A 27,576-nucleotide genomic window follows, 5' to 3' on the forward strand; every position below is an offset into this window, starting at 1 on the left:
TGACCAATCAGACTGCAGTGTTCACAGCTCCACCTTTTAGTACCAGATCTGTGTGCTAGGTACCCCAACAGAGGGGGGACCAAACATGGGGACGGAAAGGAACGCTTCTGTTGGTACCATCCACAACTTTTACTGTGGAAATGGGAAAAAAGTGACTGTACTGAACTGAACTGAGCTGAGCTGTATCATACTGCGGGTGCGGCTTTGACTTAGACAAAATGACGGGTAACAGGTCAGTTCTGGTACTGAGCTTTACAGGTGCAGGCAGGTGCAGGTTTTCAAAAATGGAGCCCTGCAGGACTCTGTGGAGAAATACTCTGCAGAGTGTTTTACTGGCTGTCAATTCTAAGGCCTACAGCCCGTACTGCAACTCACCGGCACAAACACAAAAAAGGTTTTAGTTTTTATTTATTCTTAGTAAAGAAATAACTTAATGTATCACTTTTGCCAAATTTACAAGAGTGGGCAAATAATTAAGAATTTGTTGTAGACAACGTTTCACAAAGTTTATGAAGTTTTCACTAACTCGACAACCTGCAAAACTTTTTTGGTACTTTCCTTTTGGGATTGAATTTGCTGTTCTCTTTAGACAGTGCCCCAAAAACATCGGACCAACTACACAGTGATATCTGTCTGACCTTACGATATCTGTCAGACATCATGTTGCTTGAAACGGTGAAGAACTCATTCATTTTACTGTAGGTGAAAACTTTCTGTGTGAATTCACTTTTCTTAAGTCACAGTGGACGGACGGATGGATGGAGGGAAGGACGGAGGGACAGACAGACAGCAGAGGATGGAGAGGACAACAGTGCATGCAGTACACTGTATGAACTGAAAATTGTGCGAGTCAAAAAAAACAAAAGAAAAACCATTTGATATTCCAATAAACACTTGCAATTCCACAGTGTAGAAATACTCTGTTACAAGTACAGTGTGAAAAAAATCTGACGATGTGGAGACCTTTAAGTCTAAGAGGATGTTTGTGCCAAATTTGAAAAACTTTCTTCAAGGTGCTCTTGAGATACTGCGTTCACAAAAATAAGACAGACGGGGCCAGAGTGACCTTGACCTTTGACCTATGACCACAAATTTCTATTCTGTTCATCGTTGAGTCCAAGTGGATGTTTGTGCCAAATTTGAAGAACTTTCTTCACGGTGCTCTTGAGATACTGCCTTCACAAAAATAAGACAGATGGGTTCAGAGTGACCTTTGACCACAAATTTCTAATCTGTTCATTGTTGAGTCCAAGTGGATGTTTGTGCCAAATTTGAAGACATTTTATTGAGGCGTTCTTGAGATATTGTGCTCACGAGAAACGGATGGACAACCTGAAAATATAATTCCTCTGGTCATGCCTATCACTGGCGCCAGAGGCATAAAAATAAACAGCTATAGTCACTTCAGTGCAGCAGGATTTGTAGCCAGTCTTTTGAGGCCTCCTTCCACTGTGGGTGTTTGACACAGGACGACTAAACCGTCATCAGTTACCTGTCGGTACATGTTGTCACCTTTACCTCTGCCCCTGTAAAAGGGCAAAGCAAAGAGAACTCTAAACTGCCTAAAGCAAGGTATTTTTTTCTGCTGTGATCAGGCCTGAAGGAGCCAAACAACGTGTGAACACAGCTTAAGAACGATAAAACAACGCACAGCAGATTACATAACATTTACAACAGGCCCGTGCATGACTTCTGTCAGCTTCTTTCCTTGTTGGTGTTGCACAGTCGTACTGTAGATTCAGGGAGCTGAATATGTTTTGATTTGGCTCACTAACAATCAGTATTCTGTGTGATGCGTATTCAGCGCTCCTGTTGGCCGGTGTTTCCAGCGTGTTCCCAGTTCCAGATGCGAAGGTTTCTCTCCGGCTACATGAACAGATGGAAACAGATGGAATGGAAACACTTCTGGTGGCGCAGGAATAAGGAGTCTTATTCAGGGTTTCTTTTGCCTCACGTAACTGCCTCGCACTGCCACGTTGTCACCAAGGTCAGCACAGTGACTAAACTCAGCACAAAGAGGAACACACACAAAAGCTTTACGGGGAAAGAGACAAGAAAAACCAGGTAATAAGAACTGCATAATTCATGAGAGAGTGAGCAGAGGTGCCGAGAGAGAGACATGACACCTGCATGTGTGTGTGAGAGAAAGAGGGAGATGAAATATCATCCCAGTAGGACATGAAGTCATCCAGCACAGGAGGAGCACATACTAACGTGAGGGAGAGAAGCCATTACATCACAGGCGTGTGTCACCATGTGTAGGTTTGTGAACATGGTTTATATATATGGCTTTAAACTTGAACTATGTCTCAGGTTACAGGCATGGAGCAGGTATGTTAGGGGTTAAAGGAAAGTGTGTTTACCAGTTTGTTAGGGTAGCGCAGCACCACTGGCTGCACTGGGAGTCCTGGTATGAAAGCACCTGGGAAAGAGAAGAGAGGACGGAGGTGGTGAGACGACTCCAGACCAGAAAAAGAAAACGTTTATTCAATTACTACATGCAAATATTATTAGCTGAATCTAATGATCCAAGTCCTACACTGTGTTGGTTTCTACAGAGTTTAACTGACTGAACAAAAACACAGTTCCCAGCCTCAGGATCACCTGCAGCCCGACAGACAAGCCCTCTATTGAGATTCTTTAATGTCCTGCTGATGACAGACGAGCTGACGCAAGCTACATACAGTATTTATTACAGGACAAAGCCCCATTCAAGCTTCTGTTTGAGCTTTGAATAGATAAAATGGGATGAGAATATTACTAATGACAATAACAGCTGAAATATATGAGGCACAGTCACGCCATGACACGTCATGCGCATCCAATATGATCAACTGAAGCTGCTACACTGACTGCGAAAGCCGACGCACAGCTTAACTCTATTTTCTCAACAGGCGCCCTCCAACAGGTGAAAATTAGAGGTGGGTGATATGGCCCTAAAATAATATCACAACATTAAAGGGCATTTTTGCGATAACAAAATTTTTGATGATATGACAAATTAGTAAAAAAACATTTTACTGTCAACTTAAGGACACAGCACTGCAACACAATCAGTGATGTAGTTTCACAGTTTGCTTCAAATATTCAGTAAAAACTAAAATGATCTCTCATGTCTTTAGTTTGTGACCAACAGCAGTAACTCAGGACGTTCTGGACTCTGGACGTTGATGACTACTGCATATTCACATGTGTAGTTTTTTGTCAAGCCGCGAGCATCAGGTAGGCTACCCAGAGCTTTACATCTGTCACACAGACGATAGGCCGACACACTTATAAACAGCTCCTGGAAGAAGATCAGCTCTGCACTCAGGATTTCAGGTAAACAGGCTGTATGATGCTTGTTAAGGTTGCTTAGTGACAGACACAACCTGCTGCTCCGCTCTTGAAGCTGGCACAGAAAAGGCACAAGAGTAGCACCCAGTGCCTGACCTTGTGTTTTCCAGGAAGTTAAAAGACGCAGCATGTGTACGACCCCTAATTTCCAGGGCTGGTACCTGCGGTTATTCCACAGGCTAGTTAATAACATGTCGGGCAGGAAATCCAAAGTGTGGGAGCTTAGCCAGAAAGCGAAGCTCTCAATTTACTGGTCGATCTACGTTCCAACCCTCACCTATGGTCACGAGCCGTGGGTAGTGACCAAAAGAACGAGATGAGTTTCCTCAGCAGGGTGGCTGGGCTCAGCCTTAGAAATAGGGCGAGGAGCTCGGACATCTGGGAGGGACTCTGAGTAGAGCCGCTGCTCCTCCACATCAAGAGGAGCCAGTTGAGGTGGTTTGGGCATCTAGTAAGGATGCCTCCTGGACGCCTCCCTTGGGAGGTGTTTCAGGCATGTCCAACTGGGAGGAGACCTCGGGCCGCCCCATGACACGCTGGAGGGATTACATCGCCTGGCTGGCCTGGGAACGCCTCGGGGTTCCCTCGGAAGAGCTGACGGAAGTGGCTGGGAAGAGGACTGTCTGGGCTTCTTTGCTGAGGCTGCTGCCCCCGCAACCCGGACCCGAATAAGCGGAGGACGACGAGTACGAGTACCTTCAAGTCAAACCACCAAAATATATCATTTAATCATTACATTCATATCAGAAACATGGAGGAGACTAGTCCACTGATGGACCCTGATGGGGACTGTTGGTCCACTACGAACATTCTTAGCCGGGGGGGCAGGCCTTGTTGAACGTTTTCACCATCCAGTGAAAGAGACGTCTCCTCCGCTGGATTTGGAATTCAAGAACGGAGAACCCAGCTCAATGTGAGGGACTGGAGCCTGGGTGTGTTTAATCACAGGTGTTGGACTTTTATTAATGGGTGTGGCTTTGACTTAGACATTATGACAAGTAACAGGTCGGTTCTGGTACTGAGCTTTATGGGTATGAGCAGGTGCAGGACTCATTTGTGCAGCATTAACTGATTTTTTGAAGGAAACAATTCTTTTAGATTGTTTAAATATTTTCCCTGGAACACACTAAATAAAAAGTATTCTAGATATAATCTGTCCAGCGTTCCCTAAAGATGAAATACACTGTTGTGCAATGGTAAGTGCACAACAAAGTAAATTCCAGTTTTTATGCAAATCTATTCCAACAGCTGACAGAGTGTAAATATGTTTAACTTATATGTCCTTAAGGCAGGGTGAGGCTGGCTACTGCTGGAACACAACACCTATGAAGGTGAAGTAAAAGGACAGCATGGGAAATAGAACATATTAACATATGAACTCGGAGCAGACGTATTCATCAAGAAACCTTCATCATCAAACATGGATGACATTTGAATAGAACAATATTGGCTCCACATATTGGTTTAGCTGCACACGAGACAGTGAAGGAACATGAAGGAGCATCAGTGTCGACACCCTGTTAATAATAATGTGACTACAGGGTGGACATGAAAGTGACGGCTCTGTTAAAAGGTCTGTTCAAAAATGACAAAAGGACTGAAGGTATCTGCAGAGCACGTCACACACAGGTGGCACCATGCACACACACACACACACACACACACACACACACACACACACACACACACACACACACACACACACAGTGTTGTGCTGGGAGCCAGTGAAGAGACATAACTTGAGGAGACATATCCAGAGAGGACTGGTAACACACAGCAGACACATAAAGCTACACAAACACACACACAGACACACACACAGCCAAAGCAGGACAGAGTGTGACTAACGGGGCTTACTGGGAATGACAGAATTACAGACTGGAAGAAAGGGGATTAGACAGAGCAGGACGGGAACAATGGCTGACAGCATAACACGCACGGGATGTGAGCGGAAAAACAAGCCCTGAAAAGATGGGTGCAACAGTTGTGTGTCCTGCTGAGGTGTCCCCGAGCAAGACACTGAACCCACACCTCCTGAGCCAAAACAGAGTTAACCTGCCCAGACATCTACACCTGGAGCTGGCAGCTGTGCACATACACTGCAGGCACACTGAATTAAATGAATACTGAACAAAGCGATCGCACAGTCGCTCTGGTAACACACAGACACACCCTTGGATGGAAATCACCAAAATTCACAACCTGATCCTGCTCTGAGCAGCGGTTTGGACGACTGTATCAGCGACTCTGATGAACACCACCCTTCATTTTGACTTTAGGTAGCACATGTTTTATACTGACAAGTTTGACACGAGACAAAGGTGACGTTGATTTCCGAACCTAAACATACATGGAAATGTATTCATATTATTCTGCTCACCACCTGTAAATACGTTTAAAAAACACTGCTTTGGGGTTATTCCATCCATTTCCATCCACTTATCGCGGGGGCAGCACCCCAGACGTCCCTCTCCTCAGCAACGCTTTCCAGGTGTTCCCAAGGCCAGGTGAGATATATAATCCCTCCAGTGTGTTCTGGGTCTGCCCCGGGGCCTTGTACCAGTGGGATGTACCCCAAACACCTCTAACAGGAGGCGCCCAGGAGGAGCCAAATCAGATGTTGAACCACCTCAACTGACCCCTTTCAACACGAAGGAGCAGCGGCTCTACTCCGAGCTCCCTCCAGATGCCCCTTCTCTACGGCTGAGCCCAGACACCCCACAGACGAAACTCAGACGCTTGTATCTGCATTTCACTACCCAGAGCTCATGACCCTATGTGAGGGTTGGGACAGAGGTGGACCAGTAAATCGATAGCTTTGCCTTCGGGTCCAGTGCAGCACCTGCTTCACTGCAGAAGCCGCACCAAACGGCTGATCCATCCCACGCTTCATTCTACCGTCACTCGTGAACAAGACCCCGAGATACTTTAACTCTCTCACTTGTGGTCTACAGAAAGACGTCATCCCTGGCCGACTCTATTGGCCCAGACCCTACAAGTCCACAACCCTGCTAGCGGCTGTGTGAGGTTGTGTAGTGGTTTTAATTAAAAGCTAACACCAGCGTGCTAACATTGACAATGCTAACATGTTGATGTTTAGCAGATATGTTTACTTTAACCTGCTGATGTTGAGATATTCAGATGAGTTGCTGTGGTGGACCAAATGACCGATTGACGGACCGACCTAAACACAAATATATGGGGGCTAGCTTCATCGTAGAGCTAAGCACAGAAAAGCAAACTAATAGAAAAAGAAAGAGGCCCTGCAAAGAGTGTGTGACTGTCCCTACAGCTGCAGTAAAAGAATAAGATTGATTTTTCATCCACAGGAACAGTATGTCTCTGCACGCACGCACGCACACACGCACGCACGCACACATGCACACACGCACACACACACACACACACACACACACACACACACACACACCGTTTACCTGATTTCATGATGCCTAAAGCAGAAAGAGAACTGAACACATACCAGCCTTGAACAAGATGAGCCCCGACCTGTTGGTGCACGTCCCCTCTGGGAATATCATGATCTGGAACAAACAAATACACGTTATGAAACGCACACACAAACACTCACTCACTCACTCACTCACTCACTCACTCACACACACAGATGCATCTGGCTCTTCTCATTATTTTAAATTGTCCCTGATCTGTGCGAGCTGTGTGTGACTCACAGTATTTATGCTATCACCTTTCAGTTCCCATGTGGTGTGTGTGAGCTGATGTCACATCAGTGTTTCTCTGTGTGCCTGTGTGTGTGTATGAACACGTCATGTATGTTACCTGAGGCCACTCCCCTCCAGACCGCGCTCTCCGCTTGATCTCCTCCACAGTTTTTCTTCTGGAGTCCTGATCCGAGCGAAACACAAACACGGGCCTGATGTAGCTGATCAGAGCTGGAAGGACGATGGTGAGGAGACAGGTTTAGGATGTTTGTCAGAAACATATATTTTATTTCTTTGAGTAAATCTACAGGTCATGATGAAAACACGAGTCACTCACTGCCCCAGACGGGAATGCTCCTGCTCTCCAGTTTGGTGACTATGGAGCACATGGTCATGGTGACTGGGATGGCATCAAAGTAGGAGGAGTGTGGCGCCACGGTGAGGATGGGAATATCAGAGGGCGCCGCCCGCTCCCCTTTCACCTTGATCCAATGGAAACCTCCGCAGAACCACATGGCTCTCATGATCACGCGCAGACACAGGTCTATAAACCTGATGAAGGACACAGACTGATGATGCAAAGCAGAAATGATCCCAAAACTGATTCCAACACCTGAGCTTGTGTTTCAGCATTTCCGTGTCAAGAAGCGAAATAACATGCGTAAAATCAAAATAACAGCTATATCTTATCCTGTATCTGTGCTCAGTTGGCTTCAGCTAACGGCTAATGACGACAACAAAAACTTTTCTCAGCAAAAATAAATGGATAAATAATCACAGTGTCAGTTTCAGTTAATTTTGCTTTTGATAGCCCGACATCCATTAAGCGATCGCTAACTGGTTAATTTTTAAGAAAAAAAACCTGCAATCTGACATGAAATACAAGCAGCCTTTCCTTTCAGTCCAGCACTTCACTGACTCAGTCAACTTTAGCACCACATTTCAAAGTGCTGTTCATTTAAAGGTGGTGACATTTTTAATGCTTCGATGAAAATGTTTTGATTTTTATCTTATTTCCTGTTGGCTTTGCTCCTTGAAAAGCTACAGTGGTGATGAAGAAGAGGCTGTTTCATGTGTTCCAGAGATATCTAAAAATAGTACGTAGAGTACTTTGATGTCATGTATGACGTCGACCACCTTGTGTAAGACTGAATCAGTGCATAGACTCACTCACTCTGATACCTGATTCAGCATTTTCGACGTTATTTGAGGCATTTCCAAGGTGTTCCCAATACTGGAGTCGGTATGGGAGCAACTCTCATGCAGAATGTGCATTTGGCTTTTTAATGCTTTGAAACCTGGAGTGACATCATTTTTCTTGTGCTGCTTTCAGACGCCTTTCACAAGTCTTTAGAGCGTTGAGCCCTGAGCAAATTTGTGCGATTTCTCTCAGAAACATGGGAAATAAGGCAGTGAGCAGCTTGATAAAAAATGTCCCGCAGATTGAAACAAATTAATTAATTAAAAATTTAGAAAATTATTTTTACAAAAAAATAGAGAAAAAACTATATTTGTAATTGTTATTATTTTTACATTTTGAAATTATGTTACAGAATCATTAGAATTTTTAGGCACTTGTTCAAGGTCATTTCCTTGTTTGTGTGTTTTTAACTTTCCTTCTTTTTTCCCTAATTTTCCTTACTTCAATTTTCTCTTTTTACTATTTCCTTGCTAAATTTTTGAGTCTTTTTTTCCGTTGCTTATTGCCTTCTTCCCATGTAAAAGAAATCAAGCCAATTTGCGTTTCAGTTTTCAAAGGGTTGAAGAGTTTTGTTCCTGATGGATGTGACTGATCAAATCTGTTCTTCTCTCGCAACGGTCACTTTCAGCTTTTCGCTTTAACACCATTTAAACATTTACTATTCTCACTCTGTGCATGTGTTCATGTGTGTATTTTAAAGTGCAGGGTTTCACATTACTGTAACTTTAATCTAAAAAAGTCAATTTCAACATGACAAAGATGTTTTTGGCCAAAAGGTCTGTTTTATAAACAGCACCTTCAAAACTGGACTGAAAATGGTCAAAACTCAATATTTTTCAAGGTACTGTATCGAAGGTGTAAAGTCCAGTATCATGACGACTCTAAAGCAGACGTCTACATAATATTCACTAAACTCCAGTAAACACTCAGCAGATACGAGACTGTTTATCAAAGGGCTTGTTTGTTTAGCTCTGTTTATTATAAAGCTATTTATAGGCAGTTTTCACACATCTCTGTGTCATCCCATATGTTTACACACTACAAATATTCACCACACACACACACACACACCTCCTCCACCACGACTGTGGCTCCATGACAAACTCAGAGCGTCCCAGGGAGGCTGTGAAGGCGAAGGGCCACGCCAGCAGCATGAAGAAGGACACCAGCAGCAGCCGCACTGGAAACACCGTCACCGACATCAGTCCGATCTGACGACAGAGATAAGAGCGGTCGCATTGTTTTCATTCCTCTGCACTTTCACAACCTGTTATTCACTGTTCCATCATTTAACACTCTTACAGCTTTCAGCCAACTGTCATTTAACATACTGTACATTCCTATAGAGCAGGAGAATATGCCTGCATGTCCTGCAGGGTCAAGACGAAGAGGAAGAGGAGGAGGAGGAGGAGGAGGAGGAGGAGGGGAAGGAGGAGGAAGAGGAGCAGCACATTCCATCTGTAGCATCAGGAAGGAACAGCAGTCATGCTCTGATCACACGTTCATGGTGAGGAGCCCCTGGAGCTCCGGGACGCGTCCAATATGAAAATGTTTATCAGAATCAGAAACACTTTATTGATCCCTGAGGGGAAACTGTGTTCGTTACAGCCGCTCCATGTAGAGAATAGAGAATTATAAGTGAGAAAAAGAGTATGAAATAGAAGTATGTAAATATGAAGCAATAAAATAAAATAGAAATGAAAATAAATAAATAAATAAAAAAGAACGCACATTAGGCTGCAGTGTTTAACACTAGTATTTAAGATATTAAAATATTAAAAATAAAATATTTATCATCACTGTTCTGAAGCTGTAAGTGTGAAATTTAACTACAATATATAAAACAAGAAACAAGAGAGTAAACATAAGAAATATTACAGTTATGTGCATGATAAAGTTGTATACTGAACATATATTGTACAGTTGAATAACTGCATCAAATATTGCAGTTTATAGATCAACACTAGTTCGCTCCTGTTAGAGACTGCTGAGGAAATATACATTTGATTGTGTTTGAATCTAAAAATAAGGAACGAAAAAGATCTTCAAATACATTTTCAATGTGATGAGTCTTTAATATCACAAGTTGACTCCACATAATACCAAAGTCAAAGTTTTCCTCACAGATGCAGCTCTAACAAGAGTAAACCATGGTCTGTGTATTCTCTGAAAGTCAACACTGTTTTACTTTTAATTGTCAATGATTTGTTGCTACGTATTTTGGATTACGCTATTATTGTTTTATATATTTTAATACCACTACATTCCATTTTTGTTTTCAATGTTATTTACAATCATTTTGGGGATGAGGTGGTTATTGTGATCAATTCATGGACAAAAACACTTTCCTGCTTTGCAGTATCACCCCACGCCTTTCCATATCCCAATTTTGTGCCTCTTTGACTCCACGATCCTCCAGCTTGTGACCTGGATATCAATCTCAACGCTCCATCCTGGAGAATTTTGTGATTCCTAAAATACATCTCAAGGAGTGAGGAGCCCACAGTCCAAAGACATGCAGGTTAATTGGTGACTCTATATTGTCCGTAGGTGTGAATGGTTGTCTGTCTCTATGTGTCAGCCCTGTGATAGTCTGGTGACCTGTCCAGGGTGAACCCTGCCTCTCACCCAGTGTCAGCTTTATAAACAATAAAGTTACGCTGCTTTTCTTGAGCATAAATGTGCACAGCGACTCTCTTAATATACATTAAATAAAGCCAATGTTATTAATAAGCAAATTATATGGTAACACATTTCACTGATGTTCACAGGCTGGGTTTAATTAAATAAACATTTATTTAAAGTCCATCTGTTTTGGTCAGATGGAAATGGCAACAGGTATTTTGTGTGTGCGTGTGTGTGTGTGTGTGTGTGTGTTAAACATTCTTGTAACATTAAGTCAAGTTGTGAGCTGAATTAAAAGTGAATGTGCTCAGACAGAGATCCTAATTACAGCAGTAGGCTGTGACAAACAATGGACAGATGACGCAGCTGAGCCTCTTGTGTTTAATTGACATGGCTTGCCCCGAGGCAAGGATGCATGTTGCCTAAACTCCTCCACTCCATCCCCTGTGGGCGGGACTAAATACGTGGGACAGGTCGCAGCATGACACATGTGCTGCAGCAGAGTGCATCCATCATAATCAGCTGAAGCTGCTACAACTGACCATAGAAACTGCACTTGCCCACCCAGGCACCACACTGCTCTACGTTACTTTTAGGGGGCTGGTCCATTTCTTCTTCTCTACATGCAGCTCCACTGCCGAAAATGAATGGCTCATTGTACCAGAGGCTTTGCGACACAGCAGAGCAACCCTGTGTGTGTTTTACATTTCACATTAGAATAAATAAATCACATCACTGCATCATGTACCTGTGGATATTCTCATTCATCCAGGTCATAGTTATCTCAAGGCAATTGAATCGAACGCAACTGGACTTGGTTTTTGTCTTAGAAGACGTTTCACCTCTTATACAAGAGGCTTCATCAGTTCATGCTTGTCTGACTGGGCTGAAACTAGTCTGACAAACTGGTGTGGAAGCACCCAGGTATTTAACCTCTGGGGAGGTCTTCACAAGGCCACTGATTTCATTCGTTCGTTAGTGCTGCAACGGTTGTCACTGGAGTCGTTAGAGTCACATGAGGCCATTTGTGAACAACCGTTGTTTTTAGAGGTTAAGTTGTTAAGCCTCCTGGGCAAGGATGAAAGGACAGCATTATAGGTGGGGGATAGGTGGTGTCGCAGACCTCCTCCTCTATTGAGAGATGGCTTTTCCAATTTCACATAGATGGCTTCTTTTACACCTCTTTCAAACCATCGGTCTTCCCTGTCCAAAATGTGCACATTGCTGTCTTCAAAGGAGTGTGCTTTCTCCTTGAGGTGTAGATAGACAGCTGAGTCTTGCCCTGACGAGTTACCCCTTCTGTGTTGGGCCGTGCGTTTGTTTAGTGGTTGTTTTGTTTCACCAATGTACAAGTCTGGGCATTCCTCGCTGCATTGGACAGCGTACACTAGGTTGCTCTTCTGAGTGTGTGGTGTACGGTCTTTTGGGTGTACCAGTCTTTGTCTGAGTGTGTTACTGGGTTTGAAATACACAGGGATGTGGTGTTTGCTGAATATCCCCCTGAGTTTTTCAGATACTCCAGACACATAGGGGATGACAATGTTATTGCGCTTGTTCTTTTCTTCCTCACCCACCTTGTTCTTTCTGGAACAGGCTGCTGTTTTCACAAAGGTCCAACTGGGGTAACCACAAGTTTTTAGAGCCTCCCTCAGATGTTCATGCTCTTTACCTTGGGCCTGAGTGCTGGTAGGTACGTTATCAGCTCTGTGTTGTAGGGTCCTGATAACACCTAGTTTGTGTTCCAGTGGGTGGTGAGAATCGAACAGTAAGTATTGGTCTGTGTGAGTGGGTTTCCTGTATACCCCAATGTGGAGGCCTCTGTCCTCTGTAATGTGCACGTCACAATCCAAGAAGGGCAAACTATTCTCCTTAACATCTTCTCTTGTGAACTTGATGTTTCTGTCCACTGAATTGATGTGTTCAGTGAAAGCTTGTACCTCTTGAGATTGGTATCAAGAGGTACAAGGTACAAGGTACTATAATGCTGTCCTTTCATCCTTGCCCAGCAGGTTTAACAACTTAACCTCTAAAAACAACGGTCGTTCACAAATGGCCTCATGTGACTCTAACGACTCCAGTGACAACCGTTGCAGCAGGAGTTTCAACGACTGTCGTTGACACACCATTGGAGCACTAACGAACCAGTGACATCAGTGGCCTTGTGAAGACCTCCCCAGAGGTTAAATACCTGGGTGCTTCCACACCAGTTTGTCAGACTAGTTTCAGCCCAGTCAGACAAGCATGAACTGATGAAGCCTCTTGTATAAGAGGTGAAACGTCTTCTAAGACAAAACCAAGTCCAGTTGCGTTCGATTCAATTGCCTTGAGATAACTGCATCATGTAGTTAAAATGATCCTGTTAATTACATCAGCACTAGGGATGGGCAAAAAATGCATTATTCGATCATCAAAAAAATTAACGATCAATTACAGATTAATTGAAAAGCGAATATTTCAAAAGAGAGAAAACAAAAGAGTGCAGTGCCGCAGTTTTGAGCTTCAACCCCCCAGGCCAAAGAGGAAGGTGAAAAACCCTCCTTGCTCTGCCTACGTGATGCGACATGACCATGCAGTAAAGGAGGAGAGGGGGAAAGGAAGAGAGGAGGAGAGGAGGGGAATCGAGGATGTATAAATTGGGAAATGGGAAAGGCCTACTTCCTATATACTACCCATCTACCCATCTACTTTTACTGGAACTCTTGGTACAGTTAGTTTCATGCTCGCCACAACTCTGATTTCAAAGGTCAATGTCGAAGGAATATTTTAGAAACATCCATGGATGTATCACAGATGTGAGATACTGTAAGAGACAAGCGCATTGCCTGCCTCATCAGAGAGACCTCTGTGTCAGGTGAGACAGCAACATGCCTCCACTGGAGCAGCAACAGCACACTTAGAAGGTGCGATGATGTATGCGTTATATTAAGTGTTAAATCCCTGTACACTCAGACAGCCATCACTCAGTACGTTTACATGCAGCTTGAGAAAATCAAATTATTGTCTTAGTGCGACTGAAACCGGACTTTTAAATTCATGTAAACAGCTTAGTCTGACTGAAATTGGACTATCCGTAGCTCGACTAACACACCCAGATAATTCAATTGAAAATCAAACTATTGCTGCATGTATCCACTTAGACCAACTGGAGTCAGACTCTGCGTTCTGCACATGCACCACTTTTTCTTTCACAGGCTTTCACCCTGAAGAAGAAGGAGATGACGTAGCAGCAGTTCAGTAACTCCCGGCAAAACAAACAAACAAACACCATGGCGACCGAGAAGCAGAAGACGCACTTCTGGTGGGACAAGGACTCCACATTCATGCTCTGCCATCTTCGTTTGTCGTTAGCTTCCTCTTCGGGTCAACCGCAACTAGTTCAATACACACTATATTAAAAAGGACACAGCGGGTCGAGTCAGACGTACTTGGTCAGAAATTAGATTTTTTCTTCTGCATGTATACTCAGACAAGACGAGAAGTCCGACTTGACTGATTAGCCGAGCTGTGAGCTCAGCTTGACTACTGCGTGCATGTAGACGTACTGACTGATAGCTCAGTGTTTGGTCAGTAACGTGGGTCTCACAGTTTCACCACTCAAACAGAACATACATCTGTGGAGTTCTCTCTCCTGATTGATTCAAGTGGAAACAGGATGACAGAAATGTGGAGATCACGAGTATTAAATTGATTTTACTATATAATGACAAAAACTCTGTGTGTGTGTTCCATGTTTTTCTCCTCACTGACTTGGTCAATCCATGTGAAATTTGGCACAGTGGTAGAGGGTCATGGGAGGATGCCAATGAAGCAATATTACATCAATTGGCCAAAGGGGGGCGCTATAGCAACTGACTGAAATTGCAAACTTTGAATGGGCATATCTCATGCCCCGTATGTCGTAGAGACATGAAACTTTGCACAGAGATGCCTCTCCTCATGAGGAACACATTTGCCTCAAGAACCCATAACTTCCGCTTATATAGATTTTCCGCCATTTTGAATTTTTTGAAAAACACTTCAAATGCGACCGATCGCTGTGGCTCCCCCTGTGGACCAATGTTTTCTAATTTTTGGTATGACTAAGTCATGGTATGGTATGCTGTACTCAATGAGTATGGACTAGTTTAAATAACTTATTCACATTTTTAAGAAATCTAATCTAAATGCCAACTAATGTGTTATATTTCTAATCTCTTGTCATGTTTAACTTACGTGTTTCAAAGGCATCCACATATTGTGAACATAACAGAGCACAACAGTTGTAATTTCTTAAGCTATATTTACGTGCATTCCTTATTTACACACAACTGATGATGATTGTTGTGTGTGTCTAATTATTTTTAATGTTGTATTTCCTGCCAAATGTAAAGACTCGTCAGGACCCTCTACACAGCAAACGGGACATTTGTTCAGAGATTGTTTGCAGACCGTTTGGTATCATCAGACAAGGAATTCTGCTTTTGCATAACAGCAGTGAGGTTTTACAGTATGAAGAGAAAGGCAGGAAATATGATAAGGTCACTTTGCAAACAGTGAATGAGTTCAGCCTGCGGTCGAACAGTTTCAGTGTCGTTACTGGAATAAAATTCATGGTAGCCAGAGTGTCACAGCAGAGATGTGCGGTCAGCTGACTGAACTGTCATGCCTTTTCTCTTACTGTGTAATGAGAGAGATGTGGTGTGTGTGTGTGTGTGTGTGTGTGGGTCACAAAGTCACGGCCTCCAATGTAAATTCAGACTGTGTGACATTCTAAGCCCCTTCCTCCCCCTTGTTGATCTCTTCATCCCGCACTTTCATCGCGCCCTCTCATCCCAGCCTGCCTTACAGTAATCACCAGCCCCAGAAGCATCTATCCATCCATCCATCCATCTATCCATCTATCCATCCTTGTGTCTATTTGCTCAGCTGCACCTTCATTTATCACGCTGCTCTCCCTTCAACTGTTTCCCTCCTACTTTGCATTGATGTGCTTTTTGTGACCACTCTGGGGAATCATATCTACCACCCCTCCATCCCCTCTCCACCCCCTTCCTGTCCAGTCTTTCCTGTGTGTCTCTCCCTCTGGAGGAGCCCAGGTGCACACTGCAGAGCTGTATTAATAAATAAACAGTATGGGGGAGATTTATGATGCTCTAACGCCTCTCCCCACCGTCCCCCCCCCCCATGCCTGACGCACTGTGGACTCATCATCAGAGCTTAACGAATCCATCTGGGAGGATCCTCTGACATTTTCTCAGGAGGTGGCATGACAATGAGCCAGGGCGGGGCAGAGGGGAGCCATTTCTAGTGTTTTATGAGAGCACCGGCCCATCCTCCACAGATGATTTAAAATTCGCTGTAGCAACGCGCTCCTGCAGCGCTGGGCTCCCTCGTACCACATCCTCACTCTAATATAAAGGCAGAGGTTTATTCTCTGAGTGTCATCAAACGCCTCCTCTTATGTGCAAGACTGGATAGAACACAGTGTGTTAAAGGGCCACTCCAACAATTTGTACACAACAGTTTACTTGTCAGCCTGTGAAAACATTTCTATGTCCTCTTATGTTGCTCTGAAGAAGCTTTCTAAAATCTGTGAAAATATAAGGAAACCCTGATGATGTCATCGAGGTTATCTCAAACTGGGCTTCTGCCTTTGGAACAGAAAGCCTGTATTACAAAGCCGGGGCGTGGCGTTTGAAAGCTGTGGGTTTTTATGCAGGAAGGGTCGAACAAAACAAGCTATTGAGTTGCACTGTGTGAATTGTAGAGTCCATTATTTTTGGGGCCTGAACCTTACCTGAAACTAAAAGTGAGGATATCATTCTTCTTCCTTTTCAAAACCTGGTGCCTACATGACCCACAATGCAACTCGACCGCGGACAGTTGGGTCAGGTGACATCACTCGAGGCAATTTATCAGATCCCACGTAGCTCATGTAGCCTCTGTAACTCTAAAATGTTTTCGGGTGTTTTCACACTTCACTCTCCAAGAGAACCAGACATCCTCGTGAGGGGGTCTGAGTTTGGTTCGCTTCAAGTCCTAGGTGCGGTTCGCTTAACCTGTGCACTGTAACACAAAGCGCTCCAGGTTCACTTTGCTCTTTGCCGTTGTATTTGGCCCTCTAGATCACATGATGTTGACCTGGGACACTCAAAAAACAAGACGAAACCACTAGGGCTGTACCCAAATATTCGGATATTCGAATATTCGTTTCTATGGGTAGGTATTCGTTATGAAAATTTGGTATTCGATATTCGTTTTTTTATTTACTTTTTTTTTTTACATTTTTTTTTGTGCTAAATGTAGTCTTTTTGTTGTTGGTAAATGTAGGTTATCAATAAAAATCAAAACTTTGCCGTGAACGAATATTCAAATATTTGTTATAAATTCTGCCGAAGGTCCGAATGTTAAAAAATGGTATTCGGGACAGCCCTAGAAACCACGTTGACATTGGCCTGCAGCACTTACAAGGACGCAGGACAAGGTATAGTTTGGTCCACGGAAGATACTGCACGTCTCCAGATGTAAAATGCAGAATACATCAAATGGCAACAATCTACAGCACAGAGACAATTTTAAGTTCATCTGAAAGTGAGGAGCTTCATAACCTCACTGCAGCACCACGTTAAAGTAAACAAAACTATATGAAGGACTGAGTCCACATCAGAGCTGAAGTTGACCAGAAACAGAGCTGAGTCCTCTTTCAAATGAACTGTTAATGTGAACACAAAAGAACTGAGTCCCTTTTCTGTTGGAAACACCTTTATACAACAGGGATTTCCGGGCTCAAACTAATGCAGAGGTGGTACCATGCTGATCCTGTGCACACACACATGCATCACGCTGTCAAGTGGCTCAAGGAAACACTTTTTACAAGCGTCATAGTTTAGGACCACTAATTTTTTTGTTTAAAAAAAGGCAGTTATTAATAAAATGTGGCCAAATTGTTACATGGACAGTTGGTGGTGTCTGTAATGTAAATTGTGGTCCTATAAATATTTGTTTGTGTAGTGAAACAGCATGTCACATGACCTGTTAAAGCTGTTTGAGACTGAGAACATGACCACAAATACAGACTCCAAGCATTCACACAGACAGTGGTGCTGCTGCAGAGCTGCCTGCTGCTGTAACTGCTGTATTTCCACAACTGAAAGCCAGTGATCCACATAAACAACTACATTATCAACAACATGATACTGCAAATATTTCACAACACAAAGCCTCATGTTAACAAATTATGGGATTCTATCCACAGAAACGTTGTCAGGGGACTTTTACTTTAAAACAGGAAGTGTTGAGCCAAAAATAAATACTTAAATGTCTGTGACATTATCAAAACACCATTTTCTTCACTGCCTATTTGATGCTGAAAACACAGCGAGACTCCTTTTCTCTAGATGTTCTGCAGCCGAGCAGCAGCTGAGCCCACCTGCGGTCCATGCGTTAGCTGTCTATCTGTAAAGTGTTCAGGCTAATGTTACCTTTTTCAAAACACCTACTGACGACCCCACACCGCTGATTCCTGTTCAATTTTAAGGACAAAGCAGCAAACTTAAACAAACTAGTGATTCTCTAGACATGCATAACTTTTCCTTTCACTCCTCATCAAAAACAGTCCCACTCTGTTAAGTGTCCCACCATCTGTTGGTTCGTCCAGTCCTGATCCACAATCATTGGTTTTAGTAGACTTTAAATGGCGGACACTGAGGTGAGCATAAAACACTGGGTGCAGTAGACGCCTCAGTTCATCTGTGAAGTCGTGAGCTCAAGTGTAAAGTCCACATTAGAACACGCAATGCTAACAAAATATTAGCAAACCGCTAGTCCGCCATTGTTGTTGTTTCCAGCGTTTGCTCATTACACAAAGCATCAATAGGCATGCTATTGGGACGAGGGGTTCAACAAATAGACAGGGCAGAAAGCACGTCGTCACTCGGCCCATCCTACAGCAGGGAACTTCAGCTTTCTCAACACAAAAACACGCGTCTACAAATGACATTATTTTTCATTCTGTCAGTATTTCTTCAATCTTATTTGAAATACTGACTGCACAGAAGAACAAATGCGTCACCTACAAAAACACACCAATGACTGACAGGTGATCTGTGAAGCGCAGGTTAGAAAACACCTCACTATTGACCGCTAAACACCAAAATTAACAAACACTGTCTTTGAGACACTGAGAAAACAAGACTAAGACTCCACGGCCTCCGCAGTGGCTCTTTGAGGCTGTTTTTAAGCAGATAGTCAACTCAGCATGCTAACACGCTCACAATGCTAATCCAAACAAGTTTAGCAGGTATGATGTTTACCGTCTTAGTTTAGCATGTTAGCATTACGCAAACATTTGCTAATTAGCAGTGAACACATAGCTCAGCCTGAGTTTATGGAAATGTTGTTGTCTTTGCAGATATTTGGTCATATACCAGACCTGAGCTGATGATTGGGCGAGATGAAAAGACAAAGATCAAAGTCTTTACAGTTCATCATCTGGGGACCGAGAATATCTGTACCAAATATAATCCAATAAATTAGGGTTGTCCCTGACCCTTAATTATATCAGTCAAATCAAATTTGGCTGTTCGATTTAAATATTCGACCATTCGTCCCTTTTTTCCCCCAAACAAAGTTTGAGGATTTGAATGGTGTTCACGTAATATAGTAAACAAAACAAGACCTCAGAGCTAATGCAGCTAACAATGCTAACTGTGACCAGAAATGTTCAACAACATTTTTTGCTGACCCAAGATAACAAGCAAAAGCCTGAGACTGTGTCGAATTAAGTTGCTCTGAGCTGTGAATTTAGGGCGGAAGATGACGTTATCTCAGAGCCTGATGAGGCGTAACCTCTCTTCCTCTGGGCAGCTGCCTCCATCTCACTCAGATTCACCCTGGGTCTGTGTCTGCAGCTGTCTGTACTGTAGAGCAGTGTGAAAGTGAGGAGCGCTAACTCTCAGTCAGTGTGCAGTGTACACCTGGGGACATCTGGGGACCTTCCAAAGTACGTGGGTTTGACAGGGATTACTGTACAAATTTTGGTGCATTACTTTTCGTAGGACAACATACGAACAGAGCCAGTAGATTAGGTTTTTAACAGCCAAAAATATCTGCCATGTTTCCAGAAGTATTTGAGATATTTACAGAGATCTGAGAAGGGTCCTGATCCAGTCTCTGGACACTGCCGCTCTGTCGAATGTCACAGGTATTTTGTCAGCAAGCTGGCGAGTTGGCAGCCATGTCTGTATGATGTTCAGTGTTCAACAATGTGTGACTCAGCTGGAATGAGCGCTACTGTCTATCTGCCTGTCTGTCTGTCTGTCCCACTTGCTGACCTAGTTGATCTACAGTGTTGTTGATCAGGTTTCCTGAAATTCAGAAAAAAAATATCTGCAGGACAAAGTGCCAGAGGGGAGGATGTACTCAGGCATCGAGCAGCGTGTGTTGTCTCAATATAGGAGACCCACAGATTTTAACACCCACCTAGAAAAACACACACATCCTGCCGTCATATAGATCTAAAGCCCGTGGCATCTATGTAGGAAGTGAAGTTTTTGTTCAGGAAGAGCTTGTGGGACTGTGTATGCGTGCACACACCTAAGTCCACACATATGTGTGAAGTGGAAAAACACACCTCACTCCCACATTAAAAGCAGGCGGTGGGTGGTGTGAACCAGACACAGAGACACACATGGTCCAGCTTACATTCACTGGGCTGCTGCTGTGGCACAGACACACAACCGTTTACAATCAAAAAAACTTTAGTTATCACATTCAGCGAGATAAACTGAAGTGTTGAGAGGAAGGTCTCCACAGAGTAAACCTAAAGGCGTGCAGTGAAAGTATGCAAAACCAAAAAGCCAGAAAGGGTTTACCACTTTTCTCAGAGGAATGTAATTGTTAGGAACCGGCGGTGCCCACATAAAGGCCAATTTCCTGAGCCTTGTGCTGTGTGTGCTTTGCTCTGAATGAAAGCAGGCACCTCTGGGCCCTGGAGCTATGTGGAAACAGATAAACCTGATGGGGTAGAGCGCAGGGAGTAAACTTCCTCCTCTTGTCTGAAACAGAATCTAAAAAAAACCCAACACATTTGATACTTATTTTCACGGCAACTGGTTTGACGGGTTTCTTTAGGAAGAAGAGGGCACATGAAAAACCCTCAGTCAGTTTTATCTTAGCATAAAACTGGATGACATTGCGTGTTTAGTTGCTCAGTTGAACTACATTAGCAGTCAATGTGTCAGCAGGCCCTACCAATCACCAAGCATGAGAACCTATTGATCCATTGGCTGATTGATGAGGAGGCACTGGAGCCAGCCTGCCCTCCTCCAGCAGTCAGAAACCATCAACTTGAATGGTTGATTTAGGATTCAGCCTCAGCCGTGCAGCTGTAATGAAACCAGCAGAGTATCTCACCCAACACTACCATGTTCAGGTTTAGCCGAGGGCCCATACCTTACTTTAACGGGGCTTTTGCCCTTCTTTAAATGTCTGCAGTCAGGCTGTGCCATATCATATCGTCCAATACTGGTATCATTTTTAATATGATATGAAAAATTCATATTGCGATATTTGGACTTTTTGACATATTGACGTGAACAACAAGCATGGCTGAAAGTGAAATTATCACAGACTCCTTGGTGGTTCCAGTAAAAAGAGGAGCAGCTTCAGTTGTGTAGAATAAACTGTGGCGTCCTGAATGTTTTCCTTCTCTTAGCGCTCAGAGGGAACTCATTCAGCGGCTCCTCTGGCAGCAGCACAGCGTCTCTCCCTCCGTTGTTGTTCACAAACTAAAGACATGACAGATCATTTCTCTTTAGATATGTGTAATATGTGTTAATATGGTGATATTATTTTCGGGCCATATCACCCACCCCTAGTCTGCAGGATGGCTCTCCAACAGAGACGACTCCTCACTGGACAGCTCCTAACCTTGACTTTAACCTAACCCAAACCATTAGTCACTCCTGCAATGCTATCCTGGAAACTGATCCATTCTAATGAGGACTATCTAAGCACACATAGCTGTCAGCCTGTTAAACCCTGTGGCAACACCCCAGTGTAAACACAGTGTGCCCGTATGTGTGTGTGCATAATCAGTCGGACAAGTCAAAAGAAACTGCGAGAAAGAAAGGAGAGGAGTGAAGACTGACAGAGGAAGAATGTGAGAGACAAAGCCAAGTGCATGTAATCCAGTCCAGCATGTCAGAGTGGTGAGTGACCAGTGCAGTGATGTGAGGGGGAACAAGTGCATGTTTTGACTGCCATTATCGAAAGTTGCACGGTTGAAAATCAAATGCAAATCTGACATGCAAAGCGCTCAATCAAGATTCAAGTCTGGCTTGGTACATCCAGGAAAATGAGAGGCAGTGGCTCGCCCCATAACGACACCACAAGACTCTGATAACACTCGTGATGGAGCATGTGAGGAAGTTATGTGAATAAAAATGTGAGAAAACAGTTAAGTGTTTGATTCGTACCCACATTTGATTTTAATGTAAAGCTGCACATGTGTTGCTCTCATTTCTGTGGATAAACAAGCAAAACTAAAACGCAGATTTTCCAGTAGAGGTTCCTTCAGACAGTAAAATCTGAAATGAGTCTGAGACGACCATCTATGGTTGTGTATAGACACAATCTATTCCCATAAGAAAACTAAGGTAAATCCTAACAAAGTAAACTCATAGCATTTATACACTGTAAACCTCAAAACATCCATGACACAAAATTAATGCTAAGTGACAGAAAATACTACTGAAATGGGGAAAAGTAAGACCAGAGATGTCTCTGCTTGGACCGACAACAAGGTGGGACAGTAACTGAAAGGAACACAGGAGTATAAGGCTGTCAGGTGTCTGAAAACAGATTGGGAGTCGTTACAAAGCAAATACAGTTACATATGAGAGCGGGAGCATTATCCATCGCTGGAGGAAGCCATGGTGATGGGAAAGGAGTACCAACACAAGAAGGACGAAATCACAAAGGTATGTAGGCCTTGCTATATTATGTTTTGACTTGACAAACTAGGACTGGTGAAACCTGACCAGGAGGCAAACATGTGTGTCTGTGTCATTGCTTCCAAAGGTGCGGTTCGCTTAGAGTGGGAAATGCAAACGGACTATCCAGCGAACCAAAGAGAGGAAGTGACATAGAGCACATTGCATTTTGTTTTTGTGGCGACCAGGCCAGCTGAAGGGGACTGATTTCCGTTTTTGGTCCTGGCCAATCGATGAGCCGGGTTTTCTTCTTCCTCGTGCTTTTTTGTCTTCCTGGTCAGTGGTTGTTTCGGGCAACACCGCCCCTAAACGAGCAGCTGTTTTAACTGCGTGACGTTGTCCAGGTGGTTTGGTCCGCTTTATAAAGTGCAGTGTGAAAGTGAACCAAACCAAATGAAGGTGTGAAATTTTTTGGCATTCCCCGCCCAATCGAACCGAGTCCCCGGACTATCCTGGTGTGAATGCGCCCTAAAACACACCCCTGGAGTTTTCAGATGAAAACGGGGTCAGAAGCATTTCCAAAAGTCTCCGTCTAAGGGGAGTGTGGACTCTATACTGTTAACCCCAAACCATCCATGACACAATATTTTAATGTTAAATCACATTTGACCCTGATTGTCAAAATGACATAAGAACTCACCCCTTGTAAGCTTGACATATTTTTTTGTGTGTAAAGTCAACAATTTCTGAGTTGTCAGTTAATTTGACTAAAATTTATACAGACGTTTTCACTTAATTACAACACTAAGTAGGTGGAGACAATGTGTTTCAGGCCTGAAGCTGAAGAAAACAGTGTTCAAATGTTTTCTAAATCACTCAATTCAGACTTACTGTTACCTTAATTTAAGGCTCAGGTGTGTTTTGCAGCTCCAGGCAGATTATTTGAGAGCTTTTTGGCCAAAAACGTCTCTTTTGATAGCAAAGGTGCCGACACCTGTGTTAGACTGATGTAAAATTGTCAGACAAGGGTCATGTGACACATTTATTTTGTGCCTGGTGTACTCAAAACTTTCATGTTACTGTATTGTGCTAAACCAAAAGTTTTAAGTGGAAGCTGTTTCCAGAAAATATTAAGTTGAGTGAGTGAATAGGGTTTTAAGACAAGATAAGATAAGATAAGATAAGATAAGACTTTATTGATCCAACACTGGGGAGATCCACATGTTACAGCAGCTCAAATAGCACAGATAGAGAGGCAAGTTGAATGGCAACAGAATACTTACAGAATAAAGATGAAATAAAAGAAGATATATATCAGAATTAGAAAAACATAAAATATAAAGTACTAAATTTTAGGGGTGTAACGATACATCGATTCATTGATTAACGATCCGATTATATTGATGCAAAATGAAAACATCGATCCATATCGTCATCTTAAAGATACACATTTATTTTGAAATTCACATAGCACGTCTGTGTCACCATTTCTGGGCAAGTGTGCCTCCGCTCAAACAACAAACAGAACTCAGAAATAAAATGGTCAAATCATATTCTAGTTGTTTTTGTGAGTTGTTGTAAATGATTGTGTTAGATGGGCAGATGATATCGCGTCATATCGATCGCAGGCTCCTGAATCGAATCGAATCAGAATCGTATTGTGACAGACTTTGTGATATCGGCAAACATCGTATCGTCATCCAAACAAATCGATATAATATCGTATCGTGATGAAGCTGGTGATTTACACCTCTACTAAATTTAGACACAACTATACACTCAATACTATTAACACTATATGCACCTTTCACTTGTGCACATATGGAAAAAAGAATATGTATAAGATGACAGTGTAACAGGGAGCTATGAAATGATGTAAGATATGTGAAATTATTTTTAAGAGGTGAGTGAATGAAAGTTTTGCTGAACACATGGTTTTACTTTTTAAATTGTTTGCTGTCAGCCTGTAAGGAGTGCACCTCAGCATGAGCCCTGCTCTCCATTAACACTGACTACAACCAGGGAAACACTGTGGAAGCACATTTGCTTGTTTATAACAAAGTTGCATCACTGCTGAGACTGAAAACTTATTTCTGGTGTATTTTTGTGCTAAAGATTCAGCAGAGTGTGAAACAGCCCACAAAACAAGACATTAAGTGTGTCAGCCCAACAAGGTGTGTAAAGTTTAGCTGTTGTAAACACACTAAACACACAACATAAACAAGGTGCATTTAATGAGCTGCAGATGACACAGGGCGGTGTCTACCTATCACGTTACGTAATTAATTTCCTCATCCGTCATTTTAATGTCTTACCTTTATCTTCTCTGTCATGGTGAATGTCAGCTCGTGCACGAAGGGGTTTCTCCCCACTGTGGAGGGACGACTGTTGGATGACTTCATCTCTGACGACACAAACTTACTCCCCGAAAAGAAACAAACAAAAGTCCAAAATGTCCCTGAAGTTAATTTAATTAGCAGTTTAGCTCCTGCTCAGAGTCTTCCTCAGTTCCCACTCCTCCTCCTCCTCTGACTGGAGGACAGACTGATGCTGGTAGGGAGGAGCCGCGCGCACTAACAAGCTAGCTCCACGAATCGACGCGACTTCCGGTTGTGAAATTCAAAATAAAGCTCCCTTGGCGTTGTCTGTTATTAATGCTGCGATGAAAAATTGTGTTTTCTCACAAAATAAGTAGCACATGTGCTGGAATAAAATATATTTTTTAATTGATATTGAAAACGTGCATGCAAGTTTGAGAGAATGCCTCGTTACACAGCCTACAGTCTAGTATCATTGAGCATGTTTACATATAGAAAAAAAGAAATTCGTGATAACATTTCCCTAAAAATTGAAATGAGAACATCTGAGTTATATTCTGAAACATACACACACCAGATTAAGCGTACAGGTGCTCAAACATTAGCAAATACAGTAAGCAGCATCGTGTTCAAGCTTTTATTTTGAAGGCAAAGAGAAAATCTGACACTTGGTGGCACATGCGCGCACCCACGCACACGCTCATGTCACACAAGTTTCCTCGTGAGTGGGTCCAATCCAAAACAATGTTATGATAAAATCAATTCGTTTAAATCATTACAAATAAAACTATATATTTTTAATATGTTATGCGCCTGAAATGTCACTTTAAACTAATAATAACGCACCATAGATATTGTAGAGCTCCGGAAATGGTGTGATGTGATTTATTCAGTGGCGCCCACAGAAGTGTTTTCATGGGTGGATAGATTGGGCCACCAAAAATCTTAGCATGGCATTCCCAACCCAAAAGCTGTAGCTGGATTTAAGGAATTTGGTTATGCTGGTGTAGTATAGGCTAGTGGAAAACTACAAATACAAAATATGGAGAGTTAAAGGAATCACGCACTGATACACTTTGGTTTCATATTGTAGGGTTAAAGGTCCAGTGTGGAGGATTTAGGAGGATATATTGGCAGAAATGGAATATAATATAATCAAGAAGGTTTTCCTTAGTGTATATCACATGAAAATAAAAGTCATTGTTTTTCATTACCTTACAATGAGCCGTCTATATTTACATAGGAAGCAGGTCCTTGTCTGCGGGGATCGCCATGTTGAACCGCCATGTTTTACAGTAGCCCAGAATGGACAAACCAAACACTGGCTCCAGATAGGGCCATTTGTGTTTGTGCAGCCCCTCTGCAACAGAAGTTTAGGAAAAACAACCAATTTAAATCACTCTGTTTGTTTTAAAGAGGAGGAGACCTCTGCAGCTGGCTGCAATCTGCAATCCTCACTGCTAGACGCCACTAAAATGTCCCTCTATTTTATAAACTGCTCCTATAACGTTACTAATTATCTGATGTACATAGACTAATATCAGTTAACATCTCGAGTGCCACAACAATCCTGTTTTAATGTCTCATGTATCTGTATATATATGTGTTAGTTGGTTTATTATTCTGTAAATAGGCTGGTTGTCCCTTTCCTTAAAAAGACAAATATACAGCATTAATGTGAAAGATTACATTGATTATAAGGAACAAAACATTTAGGGAATGAGCCCTCTCAAATTTAGGGAGCACTTTTGGGTACTCATAGAACTCATTCTTATTCAGATATCTTCAGGTGAGAGTTCAAGGGACCCATTTCGGTCATTCCAGTTTTTCCCTCCATGAAATTTACCCTAACATTGGAGCGTTATTGAATCTGAGACCCAACATGTGCAGAAGTTGTATGATCTGGGTGAAACATTTGAAGAGAGGTGGATATTTGACATATTCAACCCACTTCTCTAAGCAACAAAAAAACCACACTCATGTAACACCCAGTGATCAGCAGAATATGAAGGAAACAACCCTCTGACTGTGTGTGGAATGTGTGTTTGAGATGTTTGGGGTGATTTGCCTTCTGTCAGATTCAGTTTGTATTTGAAGTCCAGTTTCCTGCATCATTTGATCCACCCATTAATCTCTGCACATGACAGCAACTGCCCGTTTAAACAGACTTTGTTGTTTTCAAAGCTGCAGATGGACGATCTGCATCGCACCCCGGGGCTGACTGGTTAATGCTGACAGAGTGAACCTCTACTGACACCTGCAAATATAAACTAGCTGCTAACTGAGGCTGCTAATTTATTACACAAACATTCAGATGCAGAAATGTAGAATATGTGCACATGAGCAGGTGTTTTGTTGTCCCCTGTTCCTCCATCAGTAAATATTACCTTTAGGACAACTGCTGGAGCAGAGTGGCAGCAGTCGTAGTGTTTGTTGTCAAACACCGTACAACCCAGTCAGGTTTCCATACCTGCACAGCTTGAATGTTGCAGCTTGTCAAAACT

At 42.8% G+C, this 27,576-nt stretch overlaps 1 protein-coding gene and 1 long non-coding RNA gene across 3 annotated transcripts in view; one reads left to right on the forward strand and one right to left on the reverse strand.

The window, feature by feature from the left end:
- lpcat1 (lysophosphatidylcholine acyltransferase 1) overlaps nucleotides 1–25,297 on the reverse strand; it is a 35,333-nt gene extending 10,036 nt beyond the window's left edge. Inside the window, exons 1-6 of the mRNA XM_050035501.1 lie at nucleotides 25,070–25,297; nucleotides 9,289–9,428; nucleotides 7,354–7,568; nucleotides 7,135–7,247; nucleotides 6,818–6,878; nucleotides 2,364–2,422 (exon numbers count right to left, since the gene is read on the reverse strand). Coding sequence (XP_049891458.1) covers nucleotides 2,364–2,422; nucleotides 6,818–6,878; nucleotides 7,135–7,247; nucleotides 7,354–7,568; nucleotides 9,289–9,428; nucleotides 25,070–25,156 — 675 coding nt within the window. The 5' untranslated portion in view covers nucleotides 25,157–25,297. The remainder of the gene's footprint in view (nucleotides 1–2,363; nucleotides 2,423–6,817; nucleotides 6,879–7,134; nucleotides 7,248–7,353; nucleotides 7,569–9,288; nucleotides 9,429–25,069) is intronic.
- LOC126384516 (uncharacterized) overlaps nucleotides 1–27,576 on the forward strand; it is a 632,363-nt gene that overhangs the window by 474,172 nt on the left and 130,615 nt on the right. The window lies entirely within an intron of this gene.

This window comes from Epinephelus moara, chromosome 22 (genome assembly GCF_006386435.1).
Source record: "Epinephelus moara isolate mb chromosome 22, YSFRI_EMoa_1.0, whole genome shotgun sequence".
NCBI lineage: Eukaryota > Metazoa > Chordata > Actinopteri > Perciformes > Serranidae > Epinephelus > Epinephelus moara.